At 43.8% G+C, this 23,804-nt stretch overlaps 1 protein-coding gene across 1 annotated transcript in view; it reads right to left on the bottom strand.

Moving 5' to 3' along the window:
• Positions 1–1,639: 1,639 nt before the first annotated feature.
• LOC121732782 (thrombospondin type-1 domain-containing protein 7A-like) overlaps positions 1,640–23,804 on the bottom strand; it is a 103,573-nt gene continuing 81,408 nt past the window's right edge. The window contains exons 7-29 of the mRNA XM_042122757.1: positions 23,550–23,749; positions 16,139–16,244; positions 15,447–15,655; positions 14,843–15,038; positions 14,147–14,301; positions 13,453–13,565; positions 13,163–13,272; positions 12,559–12,741; positions 11,950–12,094; positions 11,590–11,688; positions 11,348–11,448; positions 10,917–11,097; positions 10,400–10,561; positions 9,969–10,113; positions 9,280–9,433; positions 8,888–8,976; positions 8,567–8,706; positions 7,355–7,478; positions 6,831–6,995; positions 6,257–6,408; positions 4,574–4,695; positions 3,440–3,530; positions 1,640–1,886 (exon numbers count right to left, since the gene is read on the bottom strand). Coding sequence (XP_041978691.1) covers positions 1,844–1,886; positions 3,440–3,530; positions 4,574–4,695; positions 6,257–6,408; positions 6,831–6,995; positions 7,355–7,478; positions 8,567–8,706; positions 8,888–8,976; positions 9,280–9,433; positions 9,969–10,113; positions 10,400–10,561; positions 10,917–11,097; positions 11,348–11,448; positions 11,590–11,688; positions 11,950–12,094; positions 12,559–12,741; positions 13,163–13,272; positions 13,453–13,565; positions 14,147–14,301; positions 14,843–15,038; positions 15,447–15,655; positions 16,139–16,244; positions 23,550–23,749 — 3,185 coding nt within the window. The 3' untranslated portion in view covers positions 1,640–1,843. The remainder of the gene's footprint in view (positions 1,887–3,439; positions 3,531–4,573; positions 4,696–6,256; positions 6,409–6,830; positions 6,996–7,354; positions 7,479–8,566; positions 8,707–8,887; positions 8,977–9,279; positions 9,434–9,968; positions 10,114–10,399; positions 10,562–10,916; positions 11,098–11,347; positions 11,449–11,589; positions 11,689–11,949; positions 12,095–12,558; positions 12,742–13,162; positions 13,273–13,452; positions 13,566–14,146; positions 14,302–14,842; positions 15,039–15,446; positions 15,656–16,138; positions 16,245–23,549; positions 23,750–23,804) is intronic.

Genomic DNA, 23,804 nt, shown 5'->3' with positions numbered 1-23,804 from the left:
CGCTCTAAGCCTGAAGGCCTTAGCTCATCTCCCGCGTGAAATATTGTAAGATTATGTGACTTTATTCTTTGTTATACAGGTTTAAGTAAATGTTTTAGTTTCACCGTAATCACGTAAGATACAGGCTACACTCTACAGCTAACTTTTTGTCATAAGAACTAGACAGACAACTTTAAATGTAAAAATATTTCACGCGAAACAAAAGCATTGAAAAATTCTCAATAATATTAGTGAATATTATGTCCCTTATACAAAATTATGTTTAATGATTAAATTAAAATGTTATGGCACGCCTTCAGAAGGACTTTTTTTTTTCGTCCTTCGGCCCTACACTCGATTTCGTCGGTTCGACTCACGAATGCTTCACTACAAACTTTACTTTAGCAAATCAAATTAAAATTGACAATATTTCAATATTACTTTTAAGAAAACAAAAATAACCTACAAAAAATTCGGCGATAATACATACTTTCCTTTTTTTTCGACAAAAATCGATAAATTTATATTAGGGAATATAAATTAATCGATTTTTGAATGTAGCTACAGCTAGAAATATTGTCAATCCGAAAGTCTTTCAACTCAGTGGCTAATCGCAAGGTAACTCCTAAACCGTCTAAATTATCAAATATGTCGTAAAAACATGGAAGCACTCTGCGGACAGACTGTTGACTGTGGCCGGCTTCAGGGTTTGTCGCAAACAAGCGGCCGAAACAACATCGAAATACCACACTATGGTTGAGCACACTTTAGGAACGATTATTAGCCTTATCAGGAAGTGGTGAAACAAGTTGGTTGTCGGTCATACAATTTGCGTAGCTCTAGCTGCGCGTTTATGACACTGACTGGAGGCTTTGAGTGGTCCAAAGTATGAGAATAATTGTTCTATAATAATATATTACGATAGAGCAAGCGTTTGTTTGCGACAAAAACGTATGAAGCCAGCTTTAGATGTTACTAGTTACCTCAGTATACCTAATCGGCTATTCTTTTGTCCCGAAACTATTGAAAAGTAAATCCTTATAATACTTATTTGGTGAAAATGTATATATGAATTACATAACAGAAAAACTTAACTTATAAATGATGACTTAGAAATGATGAATGATATGAATCAAGGAAACTAAATCTAGCAACGATATTTTAACACAACTAAGCAAATCACCAACTAACTATAGTCCTAACCATGAGTCATAAAATTTCACATAAATTTTACCATTATATAAAATGTTGTGACTTGTTTTATGATTCGGAATGTACGATGTTATACATCTAAAGCTTTGGTTTTCTTATATTACGTTGCTGTAAGAGTAGTGGCCATAACACAGCAGTCTATAGCTTTGTCCACACTGTGCTTTTTTTTGTTCGTCAAGGGCTTGCGTTATAGCGCAGTCAACAGCGCACGCGAGGCATGCCCGCGAGGCATGCCCTCTGACCGTATCCAAAAGGCAAAACATAAAAAATGACAGTATTGGCGTTGCGTTCCTTGACGCATTCAACTATTGAATGGGCCAATATGAAAGTTGATGACCAAAATTGAAGATAAATGTGCACAGTGTGGACATAGATTATGGATGTTTCGCATTATTAAGAGCTATGATGTAAAGGACAGACGCACACGAACTAAAACACCCTTCTTTTGTTGTCTGGCCTTCAAACCGGTTTTTAACCGCTATGTAAGAAATCTTGATCTAAGCAAAATTTTATTAACCGCTGTATAACGGCCGCTATATAACGGCACCGCTTTCCTAGGAGAGCTTAAGTAAATTAACAAACCTTAGGTTAACGGGAACAACAAAACAGGGACGTATCAAACAACAACAAAACATGGCTGAATGTCGCTGGCTTACACCTTGGTGATCGACTTCAAACGTCTGCTTCTTAGACATCTGGAAAATATAAATAATATTAGGGTTTAGGCAAAAATTAAAAACACAAGAAGTAATAATATTAATAATAATAATAATACGTTTATTGACATCCTAAAAACATCTTGCTTGTATGAATTTTGTATAAAAATTAGGATTTAGGATTTAAACTCGGATGGCACAGATTGGTTGATCTCTGACTTCGAAACTATTATAATGTGATATCGGTGTCAGTGATTCTCACAGTTGAGTTGAGGCGGTTGTAAAAATAAAGTACAAAACAATATCCATGTTATATCAATAATCTATCTTGTTTTTGGGTTTAGTAAACAAAGACTTTTAAATATTTTATATTAAATATAAAAACATAGGCAAGAGTTAAGGATAAATGGGAATATTATATGTGTGTGTGTGTGTGTGTGTGTGTCTGTGTGTGTGTGTGTGTGTGTGTGTGTGTGTGTGTGTGTGTGTGTGTGTGTGTGTGTCTGTGTGTGTGTCTGTGTCTGTGTGTCTGTGTGTCTGTGTCTGTGTGTCTGTGTCTGTGTCTGTGTGTCTGTGTCTGTGTGTCTGTGTCTGTGTGTCTGTGTCTGTGTGTCTGTGTCTGTGTGTCTGTGTCTGTGTGTCTGTGTCTGTGTGTCTTTTCTGTGTGTCTGTGTGTCTGTGTCTGTGTGTGTATGGGTGTGTGTGTCTGTGTGTGTGTGTGTGTGTGTGTGTGTGTGTGTGTGTGTGTGTGTGTGTCTGTGTGTGTGTCTGTGTGTGTGTGTGTCTGTGTGTGTGTGTGTGTGTGTGTGTGTGTGTGTGTGTGTGTGTGTGTGTGTGTGTGTGTGTGTGTGTGTGTGTGTGTGATAGTGTTTATGGTGTCCTAGCCCTACAACACGAGTGTATTGGGTTCAGTACATGATACTGTCTAGCGGGAAAGCATGGGTGTGTGTGTGTTTGTTCGTGTGTATGCGTATGATTGGTGCGTATGATGAAGTGGTGCAAGCTATACAAGTATACATACACTTTACAGAAAAGTTTACATACACTTTAGCTGTAGGTCTCATATTATATTATGAGTAGGTATATTTGGGCAAATAAAAAAAATTTGGCATACAAGGCCGGGTAAAATTCAATATTTTAATAACTAAAACACAGTGTTAAACGTGTTATTAGTCAGAGCGTATATTTAAACAACACTATCTATTGCTAAGTACTCACATGCGGTTTTGCTCGATAGTTTTACTCCAAATCGAGTAATAATAATTATTGTGTGGACCGCAAAAATCACAGCTCGATGGCTGGCATCGAGCCGGTTTGATAGAATTAAATATATTGATTTAGAATAAAACTATCGAGCAATGCTGAATGTGTGGACGAAATCCCGAGCCGCGGGTTTTGCTCGACGTTATTGCTCGATCGAGCAAAACCGAATGTGAGTACTTAGCATATATCTACTATCAACATTAAGGTGGTCACGATATAGCTATTTAAGTATTAAACATAAATTCTATTGTAAAAAATATTGAAGAAATCTTGTCGTTATGTCCATGTTCACCGATAGGCTACGCAATACCAAGCCATATTATACTGACCTTATAATACCGCGGTAGACCATGAACGCTCCGTACAGGCTGAGGAAGATGGTCGCCGTCCACACCACCGCCAGCACGCTCGTGCTGCCCTCTAATACAAAAGGTTTGGTCAAATCAATTATAGAAACGTTGTGGTCCTAATAATTATACATATAGAGAGTTAAGCAATAAAGAGGAATCAAAAAGAAAAAAAAAGTACATATAAATAAGCTTACGGTTGTACTCAGGAAAGCATAGCTTTCACAGAGCCAGTACTGGCTGCCAATAAGACTGGCAGCAGTATATGCCGCGTGTAAACAGTTTGGCCTGGCTTGAAAAACTGTTCACACGCGGCATATACCAAGCCAATACTGGCTGCCAGTCTTATTGGCAGCCAGTACTGGTTCTATGAAAACTATACTTTACATTTACTAAAAAGTGATAATTAGCTCATATTCCTTAAATATGACACAATAGCTTATCTATTGAAAAACCAGACACAATAGCTTATCTATTGTTATCGCGGTCGCATGTGACCGCTTTAGGGTTGAAGCATTAAGGGGGTGACAGACGTGCGAGTAAGTACGCGGACTTATGGCTCGACGATCTTAATCGCCTGTGTGTCAGCAAAGAGCCGCGAGCCGCGAGCCTGGGGGCATGGTAATCCAGTGTGAGCGATTCTCGTGTGTCAGCGACGCGAGCCGAGTAAGTTCGCGAACTTAAAACCCTCGTGCTTTAAGTTCGTACGTCTATCAGGACTTTTAAAGTTAATCTCCGAGTCTCCGAGTAAAAAAAAAATGTTTTTAAACTTACATATTTTATGCTGAAACACGGAAATATTGACTGTTTTAAGATCTCTCGTACATGTTAATATTTAAAAACTAAACACCAATGACAGTCTTGCAACTAATTGTACTAGCAGATAAATTATTGTTTCACAAGCTAATTGTGGACTGACGCAATTTGATCGGGTTATGTTAGAATGAGCCGATAAATCACGAGAAAATTAATCATAACATTAAAATTTATTCAGAAACAACTACACATTACACTATATTAAAACAAAGAGAAAGAAAAACATGAGGACAACAAAACACACAGGTAAAAATTACTGCTTAGCAATAAATTTCTGTTAGCACTTTGTCAGTGGCGTACCTATGTATCCATCGTGATATTCAGTGGGGGCGCGCTCTAGCCAGGCGCGGCGCGGGGGCTCCACCGCCACCAGCTCGGGGCCCTCCGACGCACTGCAGTTCGCCCACTCGATCGTCACGTATCTGTTACATCATAAACTTATAATATACTGTCGATAGATAATGTTAATCAGACCCAACGCTAGCTTGAAAGTTTAGATATCGATTGAAAAACATTTTTATGTATTTGAAAATATATCACTGAGAGAGTAGGCATATAATTATATTAGTCTAAGCGATAACTTGAGAATGGCGAAATATAGAGATAAGGGTCATGTTTCAAAAGGGTCAAGGTTCAAAAAAATTTCGTTAGTTAACATTTGTCTAATTTGTTGAAAAATTAACTTTTAGTTAAATTCCCAACGGAAGCAAATTCTTTGAAGTGTTCGGAATACACCATAAGTTTTTGAAAATTTTAAATTAATATTTAATGCCTTTAAAAAAATAATCAGTGTGACGTGCTCGGTTTTGAAACCATGCGCGCTACCTAAAAATGCCGCGCGGAGGCTTACTTTCAGCGTTAAATTAAAATTATGAATAATAGAGAAGGAATTCCGGGAGTTGGGATTTTTGTATGGAAATTCCCTCTTTTTAAGAATCTTTTTTTTAAATTTCTTAAATGTTAATAGTTTCGGAGTTTTTAATAAAAAACATAATACCTTTTTTTTGCAACCTAATTTGCTTATAACTTTTGCAATTTTTTGTGTGCTAATACACGCTTCCGATACATTTTTCTAGACGTCTTCCCGAATCTAATGAGCTATCGCACGTATTTTAATGACCCTTATCTCTATATTTCGCCATTCTCAACTTATCGCTTAGACTATATTAACTTTGTCCGTTTTGATTTAGTTTCTGTACCGAAAACTTTTACAATGCCGCTACGGATTCGCTACGAACCTACGTAGCAGCGTCTACGGATTCGCTACGAACACGTAGCAGCGTCTACGGATAAGCTACGAACACGTAGCAGCGTCTACGGATTCGCTACGAACACGTAGCAGCGTCTACGGATAAGCTACGAACACGTAGCAGCGTCTACGGATTCGCTACGAACACGTAGCAGCGTCTACGGATTCGCTACGAACACGTAGCAGCGTCTACGGATTCGCTACGAACACGTAGCAGCGTCTACGGATTCGCTACGAACACGTAGCAGCGTCTACGGATTCGCTACGAACACGTAGCAGCGTCTACGGATTCGCTACGAACACGTAGCAGCGTCTACGGATTCGCTACGAACACGTAGCAGCGTCTACGGATTCGCTACGAACACGTAGCAGCGTCTACGGATTCGCTACGAACACGTAGCAGCGTCTACGGATTCGCTACGAACACGTAGCAGCGTCTACGGATTCGCTACGAACACGTAGCAGCGTCTACGGATTCGCTACGAACACGTAGCAGCGTCTACGGATAAGCTACGAACACGTAGCAGCGTCTACGGATAAGCTACGAACCGACTTAGCAGCGTCTACGGATTCGCTAGGAATCTACCTAGCAGTGTTCACGGATTGATCATTTTTTTATTATGTACTTTTACGGTCAACATTCTCGCGTCAGTCTCAGATTCATGGACTGAACTGATGCCATGACTGACCGTGTAACCTATGTCTTACTACTGAGATCGCATGACAGCCCCTACCTGGACGAGGTATTGCAAGCCTGTCTCGGTGGCACGAGCAGCTGGCGGGTGCGGGAGCGCGCGCCGCCGCGGCACGGCCCCCACGCCCCCCACGGCCCCGCCTGCCCAACCTCCGCGCGGCACCCGCACTCCACCTCGCAGATCTCGTCCTCCTGACAAATATTAATGACATGAGTTGTAAAATATATAAAATAATAGATAAAAAAGTACTGCCAAATGGTCTAATACTGCGGGTGCTGCCTGCCAAGTGTCAGTTCTTTGAGCTTGAACTTGGCAGCCAGTAGCCACCCTCTGACGTGTGTCTTGTTGCTCGCAAATGTATTAAATCAATTATTCGATTTATCAAATGTAAAGTTTGCATGAAGCATAATTATGTTCAAGGCAGAATTAATTAAAATAAGGAAACTTTTATACGCAAGATTGAAACCCTCTGATTTGAAAAAAAATAGAGCAGCATTTCACATTAAGGTCAATTAACTATAAACTGGTTGTTGATTAGCTTACGTTTGGCACCGGTGCACCTGATGAAATCAATAAATAAAATTGAAAAAAATAAAAATGAGCCGTTTCTCACCTGATCGTGGGGTGGCGGCGCGGCGATGCGGCCGGGCAGGGCGGCGGCGCAGCGCCAGGGCTGCAGGTACACGTCCGCACCGTCGTCCGCGCTCAGCTCGCACCGCGCCTTCGACACCCGCACGCCCCACCCGCACGCGTTAGGCGCTGGTGTGCCCGATGATGTCTACAAACGAAAAATAAATGGCATTTTTCATAAATATGTAATTAATAAACAAGAGTTACATGAGAACGCGACCGGCAGCCCCTTGGTGTTTCTAAAGAAACATACTAAGCTGTCACTCCTACATTTGCCCCTTCATTTGGGATTAAAAATCACCAATTTATGGCCTATTTGCGCAAATCTGGGTAAAATTAATTATTTGCTAAATATCATGATATTTTTTATATCACCCAGAATAAAATAAATTAAGTGGACATTTCTTATTTATATAATTCGAGCTTAACTTTAATTCAAAGTCAAAATTTTCTTTTTTTTATGTTTTAACATGCGCCAAATGTTAAAAACTTATAATGACTGTTTACCCTGAGTAGGCACCCCAGCAGTGGTCTAGCTACGAGCCTGAGGCAGGGCTCGCGAGGGCACGGCGCGCGCTGCTCGGTGGGCGGGCACGCGCGGCCCGGCCATACCGCCGCGGTCAGGTGTTGCCTGGGGGTACAAAATTATGATAAGGTACTTTGCTACAATCTAATCAGTTGCATAGCAAGCCTTGCTTCGTTAATAAATTGGGGGGTCTAGTCTTTTTGGAAAAAGATTTCGTGAGTTGCATTATGAAATGACTGTATAGTAACATAGTTTAAGGCTGTTTGCAGACCGATGCCGTAAACGTTGAATAAGCGTCAAAAACGTAATAGAGTGATAACATTTTAAACTTTCGCGTTGCATTTTAATTAAACTTTTTAATCGGGACTTAACGCGACTTATTTAAGTAGTAATGCTACTACGAGTACAAACTCGTAGTAGCATTACTACTTAAGGGGAGGTTATTCCTAAATTAGCAGGCCGATGTCTGTCAGTGCGAATATCGACGTAAATGACATTAAAATAACATTCATATCAGCGCGCCTTGTACAGTGGCGGTTACGACGCTCGCCGCGTCCATGATAGGGCGAAATAGGAGAAAAAACCTTTTTACTTAGTTAAAAATAGAATAACTAAACATGCATCCGTACATTTCCCTGTAAAATTTTAATAGTAATCGAACTATCCAAATTATTTTTTGATTGAGTCCCTGTAAGCTATATAAAACTCAAAATGTTTTTAAAACCGAGGTTGTTTCGGATTTTTTTATCGAGTAAAATTATCTGTATTGTGTTTCTAACCATAAAAGTCACTAGTTAAAAGATGTATCTATACATGTATATATTTTTCAGTTTTTTTTTAATGACGCTTTCTTTAAAAATTACTCATTCTAGAAACGTGAATTTGGAATAACCTAGCCTTAAATAAGTCGCGTTAAGTCCCGATTAAAAAGTTTAATTGTAATAGAGTGATGCCATAAAACGTATTGCCATTTGAAGCGTGCGGTGTGCTAGTATGGTTTGCAGTATTGCTTCGGTGTATTTGAGACTGTATTAAGTTATGACTGTATTAAACCTAACTATACACGTCGCAACGCGATACTGCACTGTCAAATATTCCTTGCATGCGACATGGCACTCCAGTTCTATGGAAGGCTTGTATTTTATGTTGGATTGGGTTAGCAGTGAGGTGGTTGTATTTGAATGCTAGAGTACCGTATGCGGCGCATGTGCCTGGCGGTGGGGTCGCCGCAGCTGCAGGCGGCCGCGTCCCAGGCGCCCCACTCCCCCACCTCGCAGTCCACGCCGCACGGCACGTAGCACCACGACTCCGCCGCCTCCGACGACGTCACGTTCTGGACAACGTGTTAGTGTAACTAAATATTGTCCCCAACATTCTTACGCAGGAATTCTATGCTATGTTCTTTCCCGAGGTTCAAAGAATTTTCATACCAAATTTTAATAAAAATTATGCAGAGGTTTATGATATTCAACAACCAAGCGTTATGGTGATAACAAAGTAAAAAAGGTATGTACCGGGCAGAATGAGTCCTCGACGAAGACGCCGTCGCTGCGGAGACAGCGGACTGATCTTTTCTTGATTCCCTCACCACACGGCGATCCACCTGACAATTAAATAAATAAAGTTTGTAATAATATAATATGATATTATGTTGAACAAGTATTTTAAATATTAACAAATTGCATTGTCATTGAAACCTTATTTTGCTGGGATAAAAAAAACTCCTTTCTATGGGACTTGAAATATCACCATAGCCAAGCGTAAAGACATAGCTGAGATAGAGTGACATACTTACGCATTTACAACTTTATTTTGGATTAACTTTACAAAAGTATTAAGTACTAAAAATATGACCGCATTTTTTATGCTGTGTACTAACTAAAACAAGTTGAGCATTATTTCTCACCGAGCGGCTGACAGTCGTCCCAGGGCGCGACGTGCCACGAGTAGGTGTGCGGCGCGCAGGGCTCCGCCCCCACCAGGTGCGGGCACGCCGCTCCGCCCTCCTCCGCCGGCCGCAGCACCACGCGGGTGCGGTCGCGACGCCCGCCCCACTTCGTCTGAGGGGTTATTACGTTAATTATTTACCAATGTGGAACCTGTCCTAATTTATTTATTAGTGTATAGCATTTAAAAATATGATGAAGTAAATATGTTGTAGTAATCGGAAGTAGGAAATCGAGTCAAATTTAAAACATAATTTAACTTACCTATTATAATATATTTACACACAAAATCAACCGTAGGTTTTTTTAGAATTAAAAAGACTGGGCAAGAAGTCGGTTAAAAATTATAATTATATTATATGAAATTAAATTGAAATAAAAATATTTATTTCTAAATATAGGTTAACAAAGTTAACACTTTTAGAACGTATAAAGTTTTCTTCCTTGTGGAGCTAACTTTCATACCAGTCAATATGTAAAACAATTTTTGTTTACCATAACTACTCCGTAATCTATAAAGCAAAAAACACTTTACCTAAGTTCTGTTACTTACTTTTTCTTTACCTAATTTCCTATTTTTTGTGTGATTTTCCTCTTCTTTTTTTTCTTTTTTTACTAACTTTGTTAAAGGATAAACGTATATCCGCACCTGATCGCAGGGGCTCCAGTCTGACCAGGCGCTGACGACGCAGTCTCCGGGGCAGGGCGCCCGGCACGCCGCCTCGTGCACGGGCCGGGGGCCCGCGCCCGCGCACGACTCCTCCGACAACGGGGCTCCGGACCCGTCCACGCATCTATGTATGTATATGTTGAACATATTTAGTAAGAGAGAAGACTTCACTATATAGTATAGTCACTTTCTTACTGACAGAACTTAGTAGACGGTGGATTCAAGTATATTGCGGATATAGTTGAACCAACGCATGAGTCTGCAGCCCCGCGTTTTCTCCCATATCTTGCTATTAATAAGTAATAACCATACATTTTTCAAGGTCTTTTTCCTTCTCTTCTTAGTTATTATATTAATAAAATATTATACGAAGAAACCATTAATTTCGTTCTATTAGCCTCGGAACTCACTCAACGGTCCTATTGATAATCGCGCGTCCGCACAGCGCACGGCGCGGCGCGCACACCGCCCACTCGCCCGCTCGCCAGCGCGGCTCGGGCACGGCGCACGTCGCGCGCTGTAGCGTCGCGCCGCACTCGCGACCGCCGGCTGAACCCTCTTCTATTACTTCCCTGTTAAATGAGTTATAATTGTATTGTTGTTTTATTGTTGAATTAAGCACTAATAAAATGTTAAGAATGAGATTATTATTTAAAAAAAAATCTCCTTACTAATTAAAAGATTTGCGTTTTATTTAGAAAGACGTTTTATTTATAAAGCAATGGATATTGTTCGTTTTGTCCTTGTCAGATACGTTACAATATCTTTACAGTTTACATTTTCGTTATTTAACTGGGTAAGCACTAAGGCTTCTTACAGACGAACGGCACTTGTCGACGGCACGAGTTAACTTCACATATTTGGGTCATAATAAAACACAAAAAGTTCCATTTCATTAAACAAGATTGCTATAGCCTAAACTCTCACCTGGTCCTGAACCGGTAAGCAGCCCTCGAGCCGGGCTCGGCGGCGCACGGCCCCCACTCGGCCCACGGCCCCACGGCGCAGTCGCGCGCGCACCGCACCGAGCACGCGCCGCGCACTAGTGACTTGAACTCCTCGTCGTACGACAGACCGTCCGTGGAGGCCTCTCGCACGCGTCGCGGCCCTATAACAGGGGCCACAATTGAATAATGACTGCGCTGTAATAAACTTATGTTCGTATTGTTGTTCAAAAACTTTTTTACACCTATTTTAGGGTCTAAACACATTAGGCCGAAATTACGCGGCTGAAATTCAGTTGCGTATAATGCTATACAAAACATTTTCGCCGAATTTCGTTCGGTTGTACGTTATAACGCCGCGTATTTTCGGCATGCTATTTGTACACACTATGTATAATTATTCCAATTTCTTACCAGTAAGTGGATGATATTTCTTGCAAACGTCCATCGGAACGTCCTTGTCTTTGACCAAGCATCGCGCGGCTCTCAACAGTCTGCCTTCACCACACTCCATTCTGAAAAATAAATAAAATAATACTTGTTGAGTCTGCAATATTTATTTATCTTGTACGTTTTTCGTGTTTATAAAATAGAGGAAATGATGTTATATTATTCCTGATTGGTGTAAGAGGGTCTAAAATTTCTAAAAAACTAACCCTTGAGGCAGTATACAGTCGGAATCGGCTGGAAGAAGTTCCAAAGTCACATCTTTACAAACACAGTCAGGTACATCTGGCTCCGAAGCGTCCAAGTATCTGAAATAAATATAATTTATTAGAAATCTAGAAAAGACCAGTTCTGGAAGTATTAAATATTAATCAATAGAAATATATAATGCTAAAATAACTCTGTCCACTTTTGATTTTGTAAAGCCAAATGTACCGATGATTTTTTCTATTTGTGTAAATTGTCAAAAATATATCTAAGAACAGAACATTATTTGCTGTTAAATAAAGGATAACTTAATTATTAGTTTTGGCAACTATTGCAAGATTGGGAATTAAAAAAACACTAACTTGAGTGGATCAGCACATATGACGTCACACGTGAGCGGCGCGATGGTGCCGCACGGCACGCGGCACGGCGCGACGCTCGGCGGGACGAGCTGCCCCGCGCACGCGCCCGCCTCCACGCGGTGCGAGTCCGAACCGCACCAGATGCCTGAAATAGTGTTGTGAGTTTATAACCAACTTCCAAAAATGATGATGTTCGCCTATCGTACCATCGAGGAAGTTGATTCCTATGCAATTGACAGACCAACGTTATTTGGTCGAATATGTCAATTCAATATTAATTGTGATCTGTCAGCTGGGTTTGACGTAACGCAACCAAACTATAAGTAGTTTGGTTGCGTTACGTCAAAAAATGTATGTTAAGTTATATTCTTAGCCGATATTAGAGCGAAGCCACATTGCTTTGTTACAGTTGCGGTCCGTCGTCGTCGCAGTTTGCAAACATATTTTATGATACGTTTTGCGTCGTCTGACGGAACAACAGGCTATAAAGGAGTATTGTGCTGCCACCGTCTTTTGTTAGTATGATTTGCATTGCCACAATACAACTATGTTATAATTGGCTACCAAATGTTTTACATTTGTGTTGCTGTAATTTGTTTCAATACTCACTTCGTGTCCTATACCCAACGCCGCACGTCTCTCTCGGCGGCAGACGGCACGTGCTCCAGTCGCCGGCGGCCCAGGCGGCGCGCGCGCGGCACGCCCGCGGCACGGGGCAGTCGCGCGCCTCCTGCAGCGGTCCGCAGTTGGGGCCGCCGCGCACCTGACGGACGCGGACTTGCTTGCCTGGATCTGTAGGGTAGACTATATAAGACTAGAATACAAGGAAAACTTCTTATGTATTAAAATAGAAAAAATATGGGTTATAAGGTAACAACCAATAATTATTATTGGTACTTTAGAAGTTCATAGATTCTCCATAGAATCCGATTATTGATATCATAGAATTTCGGCTGATGATTACCAATGATGCAGTAGTTTTCCCAATTTAAAAAGAAAACGAAATTATGTATATTTCAGGCACCTAATGTGAGGAAGTGTGCTGGTTGGTGATGAATTATACTTAAAAACGTTTTATCAAGTTGGATTTCTAATAAAAAAATATATCAAAATTGGTTTATCAAAATTAATTTCTGAATATACGATGTTATTAAGAAACATACAGATAGGTACGTCAGCGGCTATTGAATATTAGCTTGTAAAATATAAATACCGCAAGTATTGGGGCAGGGCGACCACGGCATCCACGACTCGACGCGGCATCCGCGCCGGCAGCGGATGGTGCACGCGCGACGTGACGACGGCCGCCGCAGCGGCGCACAGCTGCACAGATAGAAATCTTCATGTTTCGGAACATTTACTTTCAATCCTGTATAGTGTTAGTTTTTTTGGACGTGCCATTTGTATAATAATACCGTGTTGTTTACAAACTCATTGTTCTTACTAAAATTCGGTATCAACAGGGTTTAATCCTTGGGTAAATTTTAGGTCTGCAATACTCACAGCGCCTCGCGCACGACGTCCGCGTTGTTCTGCACGCACATGACATCGCGCGTCATCTCGCCCTCCTCCACGCACGGCTCCTCGTCGTCGCTCTCGTTGTAAGGGTCAGTGTCCTAAAGATGGAATCACTTTAAAATATATTCTACTTTATTTATTACCACAAACATACAATAAAATCAATAAATGAAACAGTAACTACTACATACTACAATATAGTCTGCCAACAAAATAACATTAAGTATGTAACACAGCGCAAGCGTTGTTTCACGCCGGTTTTCTGTGAGAACGTGGTATTTCTCCGGTCGAGCCGGCTCATTCGTGCCAAAGCATGGCTCTCCCACGTATAAGAGACATTCTCCACATTGGGCATGCGCGTTTCTGGGGCGTGTGAGCAGCTGGCGTTAGTTTTGGCGTTACACAGATGCCGCACGATTCACGACAGCATCACGCGACACTTGCGCAGCGCGTTTCGCGCGCTTGCTGTCGATACACACACGCCCGAGGAACGCGTATGCCAAATGCAAAGTCAGCTTAAGTTTTGATTAAAAAGTATCACATATTTTTGTCTAAATACATTAATTTGTCGCAAGCTACTTGTAAGCAGCTTATCTTTCAAGCCGTTGGCATCACGATGCGTCACAGTCAAACCATCCATACAATCTGTTGTCTTAATGCTACTGTACTAAGCACTCACTAATAAGTCGGTATAGTTGTTGGCGGGCATGTAGTCGTCCTTGCGTCGCTCGCACGGCCCCCACGGCGTCGCCAGCCACGAGTACGACGCGCACGCGTGATTGTTGCACGTCTCGTTCTGCACCAGCTGCTCTTCTGACGGACACGGCCAGCCGTCTGTTAGAACCCAAATGGTTTGTAAGGTTTTTTTTTGCATACAATTGACTTAAATCATTATTTTTCATTTTCCGATTGCGTCAAGGGGCTCATGAGTTTTGACAGTATGTATGAGTTTATATGTAAGCTGGCTATCGCTTGCTTTGCAGCTTAAGCGGCTTGACAGTTTTTACCTTGGGAGCTGCCGTTAGATTCGTGTAACTGTGTTAGTGCCTGTAGGGACCACACATAAGTGCATGCTGGCATTATTAACTTGTGTTACGTGTTAACTACTTTCGTTATGTGTTTTATATTTAGTCTCTTTCTAGCCTCCGTATGAGGAACTTATGAATTGTGTTTTGTAAAGGCAATAAATAGTTTATCCGGGGCTCGGCGTTTATTTTATCTCTCTGTCATTAAACTCAACAGTGCCATTTGGTATATCAAAACGCAGTCAAGTTTTTGTTTTTTATGTTGTCGTTTTTACGTATTTTTAATTATATTGTCAGTTTTCTTTAACAGTCACCTCCGTAGATCATTCTATATTTTAGTATTCACTTACTTGGCGTGGCGTGTGCCAGTATATGTCTGCGTCGTGTTCTGGTGGGTCGGGGGCGGGAGGGGGCGGCGCATGGGGCGCTGCAGGGCGACCAGCCGCCCCACGCCGACACCACGCAGTCGCCCGCGCACGCGATCCGACACCGCTCGCTGCGCGGCGGAGCACCGCTGCCGTTGCACCACGCGCGCTGGGCTTCTTTCTGCGTAGACAGCATAGAAACTTGAATTTTTTTATCTCTCATATTTTGCGCTATAATTTCGTTAGTACACCGATGCTTAAAGGCACGAAAAATCTACAAAAGCGATAACAAGATACAAAATAAAATAACTTGTTACCCGTAGTAGATCTCTCTGCCGCTTTTTTACGATTCGTCGCGTCGCGAAGCGTCGGTATACTAATGGCGCAAGTCATACAACATAAAGTAAAGCAAATAATTTGATTAACTTTACTTATACTTAGTCTGCTGTTAAAACAAGTTTGCTTGAATAATTCGCTAACTATAGGAGTCATAAATAAAAAGTTCAGAGTTAATTCATAACAACAGGACCTTTATGCTTACAACATAAGGGTGATGCTAACAGAATCTCCACGAAAATTAATTATTTACCCCATCGTGTCCAACACAGCGCAGCTCACGCGTCCGTCGTCCGGGTCCGCATGCAGCGTGCGGCTGGCTCAGCACGCACGGGCCCCACGGCAGCGCGCGCCACGCGGCGCAGCGCGGCGTGGAGCACGTGCGCTTCTCCTCTAGCGGGGGGCACGGAGCGCCGCCGCCCGATGCTGCCGACGTCACGCGACGACGACGCACGCTGTAGCCTGAAATAAATAAGAAATTAGAGCCAAACCCTATTAATGGACCAAACAGTGCACAATTCTAGAACGCGCTATCAAAGTTTCTGAGATAGGATGAAACTAAGTTTCTGAGATAAAATGAAGAAATGAAAAACGACGGCTGTCTTCTTATTCGCTTCGGCCTGTGGGATCTTACTTTTTGGCATATTCCCATTGTATTAAAGTAAAAAAAAATTGAAATATTTACACACAGCATAATTTAACAAGACTCAAAGCAATGTTGAAGTAATGCTGTCTGTCAAGTGAGTTTTCGAAAGTATCAAAAACACCTTGTCTAAGTTAGCCGCTGTCTAAATAATATTATTCGCTAATAGTTTAAAGAATTCAAGTTTATTTATCTTTGCCTTACTAATTGCTTGATAGAATTGCAGAGGGTTACAATTCCAAGCTGTTTATTATGATTTTAGAAGTAATATAGGGACTTTGACACCGTTTTGTCAAACATACCAGTGGTAGTCAACTGTTGTACGGGGTATAGCGGGCACCCGTCAGCGGGCTGGCACGCGCCCCACTCGCTCCACTCACCCACCTCGCAGTCTCGCGGACACGGTACCTTTATAACGATATAATAAAGTTGAACACCTTTTAAAACAACAAAATACAAAATATTATACAACACAATATGTGAGATAAAATATTGTACTAGTGTGCGTCAACTGTGTATTCACAGTTCACACTTTCCCTTTGACTCGCAACGAAAATTATCACATATTTTGGTCAACGTAAACTCGCAACAAAACGTTCAGATAAATCAGGCTTCTAATGCTGTTATTGCAATCTATTTCAATTTTCAAACATCACTCGGTTCACCAGTTCTGCGGGTTACCGAAGAACATAAGACCTCTGTGGCTCAGTGGGTGGGCTGTCGGTAGCTTAAACCGGGGGTTGCGGGTTCGAATCCCGCCAACGCAACAAAAAGTTTCAAAGTTCCTGGGTCATGGATGTGTATTAAATATGTGTATCATATAATAAAAATCTTAAATATATTGTTACGTGCTAGGGTTCGAGGATTTGGAGAGAAAGACCTGGTGACTCTCTTGAAGACTTTATTAACACTGCACTAAACACTAGGTCACAACACTTAGCACTAAGTCCAAATATTAATCACTAGGTCCAATCACTAAGCACTATCACTGTCCTAGGTCGTAGCCAAGTCGCAGGTTTCACTAGTTCACTCACTATTGATCACTTGATGTCGCCTTTAAGATCGCTCTGATCGAACTGACTTCCGGACCTGCCTGCGGCTCTTTTTATATGGCGAGACGAATTCCAGAAATTTCCCGATTCACGTAAACAAGTAAACAACCGTGGGAAATTTCTAGGAAGCTCGGGCATGTACCACAATAAAACTGCCGTCCTTGCGATAAGTGCAGTAAGTTGAATTTAATTTAGACCTTATGGACTCAGTCATAAGGTCTAAATTCAAATACGCTAACAAATAAAGGGTAAGCACGTAAACAAACATTGGACCTTTTTAGAAGGTTCGAGTATGTACTTGCGCACCACGTGTCCGTATACCATGTACCGTAACACTACTCCCCTCTTAGAGATGCTCGTCCCGAGCATCATTGTTACTGCCATGGTAACGCGCCAGACGGTCTATGTGTACCACTTTGAATGTCCCTCTTGGTTGCTTTTGAATCCTGTAAGTCACGTCATTCAATCGGGTAACCACTTTGTATGGGCCGTCCCACTTGGTCTGCAACTTTGGAGATTTGCCTTTTCGGCGAGTTGGGTTATGCAGCCACACCAGTGACCCTTCTTCGAAACCGCTTGTATTCGATTTCCGGTCGTATCTGGTCTTCATGTTCTCACTTGACTGTAACCCATTTTCCCGAACCATGGCGTGTATATAGCGCATCTTTTCCCTTAAATCGCAGACATAATCTGGTACGGTCTTCGGTTCCTCCGGTGACCCTCCTGTCAAGAGGTCTACTGGTACTCGCAGTTCTCTACCGTAATTGACATACGCCGGGGTAGCTTTTATGCTCTCATGCTCGGCGGTACGGTACGACAGAAGGAAGAGCGGTATATACTTGTCCCAGTCCTTTTGTTTGTCATCTACCAATTTCGCCAAATGCCTCTCAAGGGTCTGGTTAAATCTCTCAACCATTCCATCAGACTGTGGATGGTACGCGGTGGTCCTCGTTTTATGCATTCCCAAAATTCTGCACACTTCCTGGAAGACCTGCGATTCGAAATTCCTGCCCTGATCAGAATGGATTTCCAGAGGCACACCAAACCGAGATATCACTTCTTCGACTAATTTAGAAGCGACTGTTGTAGCTTCTTGGTTTGGTATGGCGAACACTTCGGGCCATTTGGTGAAGTAATCCATGACGACCATAAAATACTTGTTTCCCGATTCCGTCACGGGAAATGGCCCAGCTACGTCAACTGCGATTCGTTCCCACGGTGCGCCAACGTTATACAAGCGCAGGCTCCCACGGCTCCTTGTCTGTGGTCCCTTCACTGCAGCGCAAGTAGTGCATTTGCGGCACCAATCCTGTACATCGTCTCGACAATGTAACCAGTAGAATCGTTCTCGCACTTTTGTTAACGTCCTCTTTACTCCTAGATGACCTCCTGATACGCCATCATGCATTTCACGGAGAACATCCGGTACTCTCGTTCTTGGGACAACTATCTGAAGATGGAACTCTCTGCCGTTGGTCTTCTCCCATTTCCGGTAGAGTATTCCGTTTTGAAGTATCAGACTGTCCCATTGCGCCCAGTACGCCTTAGTGACAGCGCCAGTGGGTGCTACCTCACTCCAGATTGGTTTTTCATCACGCCGTTTCTTCCATGTGATGATGTGCCGAAGGTCGTCATCTGTTTCTTGAGCCTCCCTCATAGCATCATTCTCCCATGGGCCCAAAGGACTTGTTTTCGTTAACTTTAATGTTACTTCATTAGATTCCTGCTTAACACAATGTTTGCAGTCTTCCGAACACGGCCTTCGTGAGAGTGCGTCGGCATTCCCATGCGACTTTCCGCTGCGGTGTTCGGTCTTGAAGTCATACTCCTGGAGCTGTTCAATCCATCGAGCTACTTGACCTTCTGGGTTCTTGAACTGTAGTAGCCACTTCAACGCTGCGTGATCAGTTCGCAGTAAAAACTGTCTGCCAATGAGATACTTGCTGAAATGTTGTAGCGTCTTTACGACAGCCAAGAGTTCTCTTCTTGTCACACAGTAGTTTCTCTCTGGCTTAGATAAAGATTTGCTGAAATATGCAATTACAACTTCTCTTTCACCCTGTTTTTGAGATAACACCCCTCCAATGGCCGTGTTGCTTGCGTCCGTGTCGACAATAAACTGACCTTCAGGTTGTGGATACCCCAGGATTGGTGTTTCACACAGATGTTTCTTTAGTTTCTGAAAAGAATCTTCGGAAGTCTCGTCCCAAATAAACTGTCGTTTATCTTCTGTCAGCCGATGTAATGGCTTGGCTATCTCTGAGAATCCCTTAACAAAACGCCTGTAGTAGGAGCACAGGCCGAGAAATGCCCGCACTTCGGTTTTGTTCTTAGGGGTTGGCCAATTTTGGACTGCTTCTAGTTTCTCCGGGTCCGTCTGAATTCCATCACTGGAGATAACATGGCCGAGATAGTTCACCTTACTCCTGAATAAACGACACTTTTTCGGATTCAACTTTAACTTGGCCCCCTCTATTTTGGCGAAAACTCGTTCTAAGTTTCGCAAATGGTCCTCGAAGTCGCGGCCAACAATGATGACGTCGTCCAAATAGACTAAGCAAGCCTCTCCAACTAAGCCTGCCAGTACACACTCCATGAGTCGCTCAAATGTGGCAGGTGCGTTGCACAATCCAAAGGGCATGACGTTAAACTGCCATAGACCTTTACCGGTGGAGAACGCTGTCTTCTCCTTGTCTTTTGGATGAATTTCCACCTGCCAGTATCCAGATTTCAGGTCCAGGGTCGAGAACCATTTCATGCCACTCAAGGTATCCAGAGTGTCGTCGATTCGAGGTAATGGATAGCTGTCCTTCTTAGTGACATCATTGAGACGTCTGTAGTCCACACAAAATCTTGTGCTGCCATCTTTCTTCTTCACTAATACAACCGGTGAGCACCACGGACTTGCAGACGGTTCAATTATCTTATTCCTTCTCATGTCCTCCAAAAGGCCTTCAACTTCTTTTTCCTTTGCAATGGGTATCCGTCTTGCTCGTTGACGAATTGGGTTCTCGCTTCCGGTATCTATCCTGTGCTGAACCATCGACGTTCTTCCAAGGTCGCCTTCCTGACTGGAGAAGATTTTCGCGTGGCGTTGTAAAAACTTCTTAGCTTTCATGCTCTGCGAATAAGTCAGATTACTCTTGCAGTCATCGAGTAGCTCAGTCACTATTCCATAGTTGCTGGTGTTTGCTGAGTCTGAGCCTGTGATCGAATTACACTTTCTCATCCAGACAACTTCCTCGCACTTTCCAATGACGTCACCTTTGTTCAAGCAGATCTCGCGATCACCAAGATTCAAAACCCTGACCACAGCGTTACTGCTACCACTAACAAGGGTTCTCGCCGTCATTAGTTTTTGCGCTGATGTCTTGGTAGGTAAGTCTTCGATCAACACGCATCTATTTAACTTCTTCTTTCCAGCTGGCGGTAGTTTCACCAGCACTCTAGCTTCCGCTCGTCCAGGTATTATGACTTTCTTTACACATTCAACTTTCCCGCAAGCGCCTCCAAGGATGAAAATTTCTTCTTCACCACACTTGAAAACTCCGTCAGCGACATTAATTCTGCAGTTGTGCTTCTTCATGAAATCCAAACCCAAGATGCAATCATCCATAATCTCAGCCACGATAACGTCATGAGGGTATGAGGACTCCCCCACATTCATCGTAACTGACATTTCTCCCAGGACGGGTATTGGCTGACCGGAGGCGGTAAGAAGCCGACAGTTAATTCTCCTCTTGTGCCTCCTTGCGGCTTTTATCAAATTTGGGTTCACTATTGTTCTAGAGGCTCCTGTGTCTAGAGTCATTTTGCAGTCCATCCCGTTAATAGTCCCCTGAATCACCAGACTATTCCCGCTACTTGCTTGGGAGACAACCGTTATTGGGGCTTCCTCCGTGTCAGCCAGCACTCGCCCCTTAGTCCTGGCTTTTATTCGTTTCCCTGCTCCCGGGCAGGGGACGAAGCTCCTTGCTTCTTCGGCTCCTTGCTTCTTCAGCTCCTCTACTTGTTCCTCGAGCGTTTTCATCCTTGCCATCTGGGTCTCCCTCTGCGGGCAGTTGAGCTGAATATGGCCCCTCTCGCCGCACTTGTAGCACATGGCTCCAGAACTTCTCTTCGTAGGAGCCTTAATCTCCTTCTGTAGGCAGTTGAGCTGAAGATGGCCCCTCTCGCCGCACTTGTAGCACATGGCTCCAAAACTTTTCTTTATAGGAGCCTTAACCTCCTTGACTTCTTTAGAGACATCGCGGATCTTATAGGTCTGCCGTATGTCACGCCGGACAGCCTCGACCTCCAAAGCATGTGCCAGTGCTTCCTTAAGCGAGGTGTGGTGACGTAGCCTCACTTCAGCTCTGACCTCCGGATCCTTGATTCCGTCGACAAATGCTTGCACAATATTCGTGTCGACCATCTTGGAATCGGCTCCTGGGTTTGCCTTCTTGACCAGTTTTTCAATTTCCAACGCCCATTGTTGCAGTCCCTCTCCTGAGCGTTGGACCCTGTCACGAAGTTGAGCACGGAACACGTGCTCCAGGTGTCGCTCCCCGTATCTGGATTCAAGGGCCTCCATCAGGTCTTTGAACCCATTTCCTGTATGTGCTTCCAGGACTGACAAGGCTTGCCCTCTGAGCGCGACAGTGAGAGCGGTCAGGCATTGTTCGTCAGTCCATCCGTTGGCAGAAGCAACCGTCTGGAATTGCTGACGATAAGCGTTCCAAGAAGTAGTACCGTCGTATGGTGGCACTTTAACTCTTGGTCCTTGTACCACTACGGAAGCTCCACTAGACGCCGCGACTCCTGTGGTTTCCAGGCGCACTACTTTCTTCTGAAGTTCAGTGAGGCCGGTTTTTACATTTTCCACATCCACTCCTAACCCGGTAACGCGTTCGTCCATTATGTCGACATCTTTACGAAGCTTAGTCACCGTGTCACTAACATCCTTTATAGCCAAAAGCGCTTTTTCTTGGAGGTCGTTTTGTTGCTCTTGTGACTCCTGCAAAGCGCCGAGCTTGCGTTCTTGTAACTCTTGCAAAGCGCCGAGCTTGCGATCATGTGACTCTTGTGACTCTTGCAACGCGCTGAGCTTACGGTCTTGTGCCTCTTGCAAAGCACCGAGCTTGCGGTCTTGTGCCTCTTGCAAAGCACCGAACTTGCGGTCTTGTGATTCTTGCAGAGCCTGAATTAACTCAATTAGGCTTTGTAATTGGGGAGCCACTTGAGGGGCCGCAGAAGCTACGGGCGATGCATGGTGGCTGGAGCCAGTAGGCAGGGGTTGAGCAGACGGAGCTCGGTGGGCGGAGCTAGTGGGCGTGGCCTGGTGGGCGGAGCCAGTGGGCGTGGCCATGCCCAAAGTGGGCGGAGCCTGGGGGGCGTGGCCAGTGGGCGTGTCCCGGTGGGCGGAGCCAGTGGGCGTGTCCATGTCCAAAGTGGGCGGAGCCTGAGGGGCGTGGCCAGTGGGCGTGTCCCGGTGGGCGGAGTCAGCGGGCGTGGCTTCAGCCAAAGTGGGCGGAGCCTGGTGGGCGTGGCCAGTGGGCGGAGCCATGTGGGCGGGGCCAGTGGGTGGGGCCTGTCCCTCAGTGGGCGGAGCTTGGTCCCCAGTGGGTGTGGCCTCCGCAACTCCTCTCTCGAAGTCAATGGCAGCAGCTCGCTGCGCCCTTGTCCTGACACTCCCCTTGAAGTCCTCTCTCGGAGTCAATGGCATCTCCAAATCGCACTTCTGACACCAGTTGTTACATGCTAGGGTTCGAGGATTTGGAGAGAAAGACCTGGTGACTCTCTTGAAGACTTTATTAACACTGCACTAAACACTAGGTCACAACACTTAGCACTAAGTCCAAATATTAATCACTAGGTCCAATCACTAAGCACTATCACTGTCCTAGGTCGTAGCCAAGTCGCAGGTTTCACTGGTTCACTCACTATTGATCACTTGATGTCGCCTTTAAGATCGCTCTGATCGAACTGACTTCCGGACCTGCCTGCGGCTCTTTTTATATGGCGAGACGAATTCCAGAAATTTCCCGATTCACGTAAACAAGTAAACAACCGTGGGAAATTTCTAGGAAGCTCGGGCATGTACCACAATAAAACTGCCGTCCTTGCGATAAGTGCAGTAAGTTGAATTTAATTTAGACCTTATGGACTCAGTCATAAGGTCTAAATTCAAATACGCTAACAAATAAAGGGTAAGCACGTAAACAAACATTGGACCTTTTTAGAAGGTTCGAGTATGTACTTGCGCACCACGTGTCCGTATACCATGTACCGTAACAATATGTATAGTATAAAAGTATCAAATATATATCCGTTGGTACCCGTAACACAAGTCTTTCAGGTACTTATCACGGGGCCAGACTGACGTGGTGTGAAGCGTCCATAGATATTATTATTATAGGATACGTCGTAGCAGTGCGACGTGTCAGCATAGAATATAGATCATGCGCTAAGTCGTAGCAGAGCTACCAGTCAGCGTAGAATATCAGCTACGTCGTAGCAATACTACGAGTCAACGTAGAACATAAGCGTCGTAGCAGTGCTACGAGTCTTAGAACATGAGCTACGTCGTAGCAGTGCTACGAGTCTTAGAACATGAGCTACGTCGTAGCAATGCTACGAGACAGCATAGAATACCAGATACATCACACATCACCCGCCTCACCTCACACGGCTGCACGAGGGTCGGCATTGGCGCGTGCGCACAGTGTGCGGGCAGGAGCGCGCGGCCGTCGGCGCGCACGCACGTGGCCTCGCGTCGCTGCACGCCGCCGCCGCAGCTGGCGACATTGTCGTCGTCGCCGTCGTCATCGTCCTCCTCGTATATCGCGTCGTTGTCGTCGGCGTCATCATCGTCATCATTAGCTACGTAAAAAGTAATAGACATTTAAACGCACAGAATATATAGGGTGTAACAAAA

Source organism: Aricia agestis, chromosome 12, assembly GCF_905147365.1.
Source record: "Aricia agestis chromosome 12, ilAriAges1.1, whole genome shotgun sequence".
NCBI classification, from domain to species: Eukaryota; Metazoa; Arthropoda; class Insecta; order Lepidoptera; family Lycaenidae; genus Aricia; species Aricia agestis.
The sequence above is the reverse complement of the archived record's forward strand: the minus strand, read 5'-3'. Positions and strand labels throughout refer to the sequence as shown.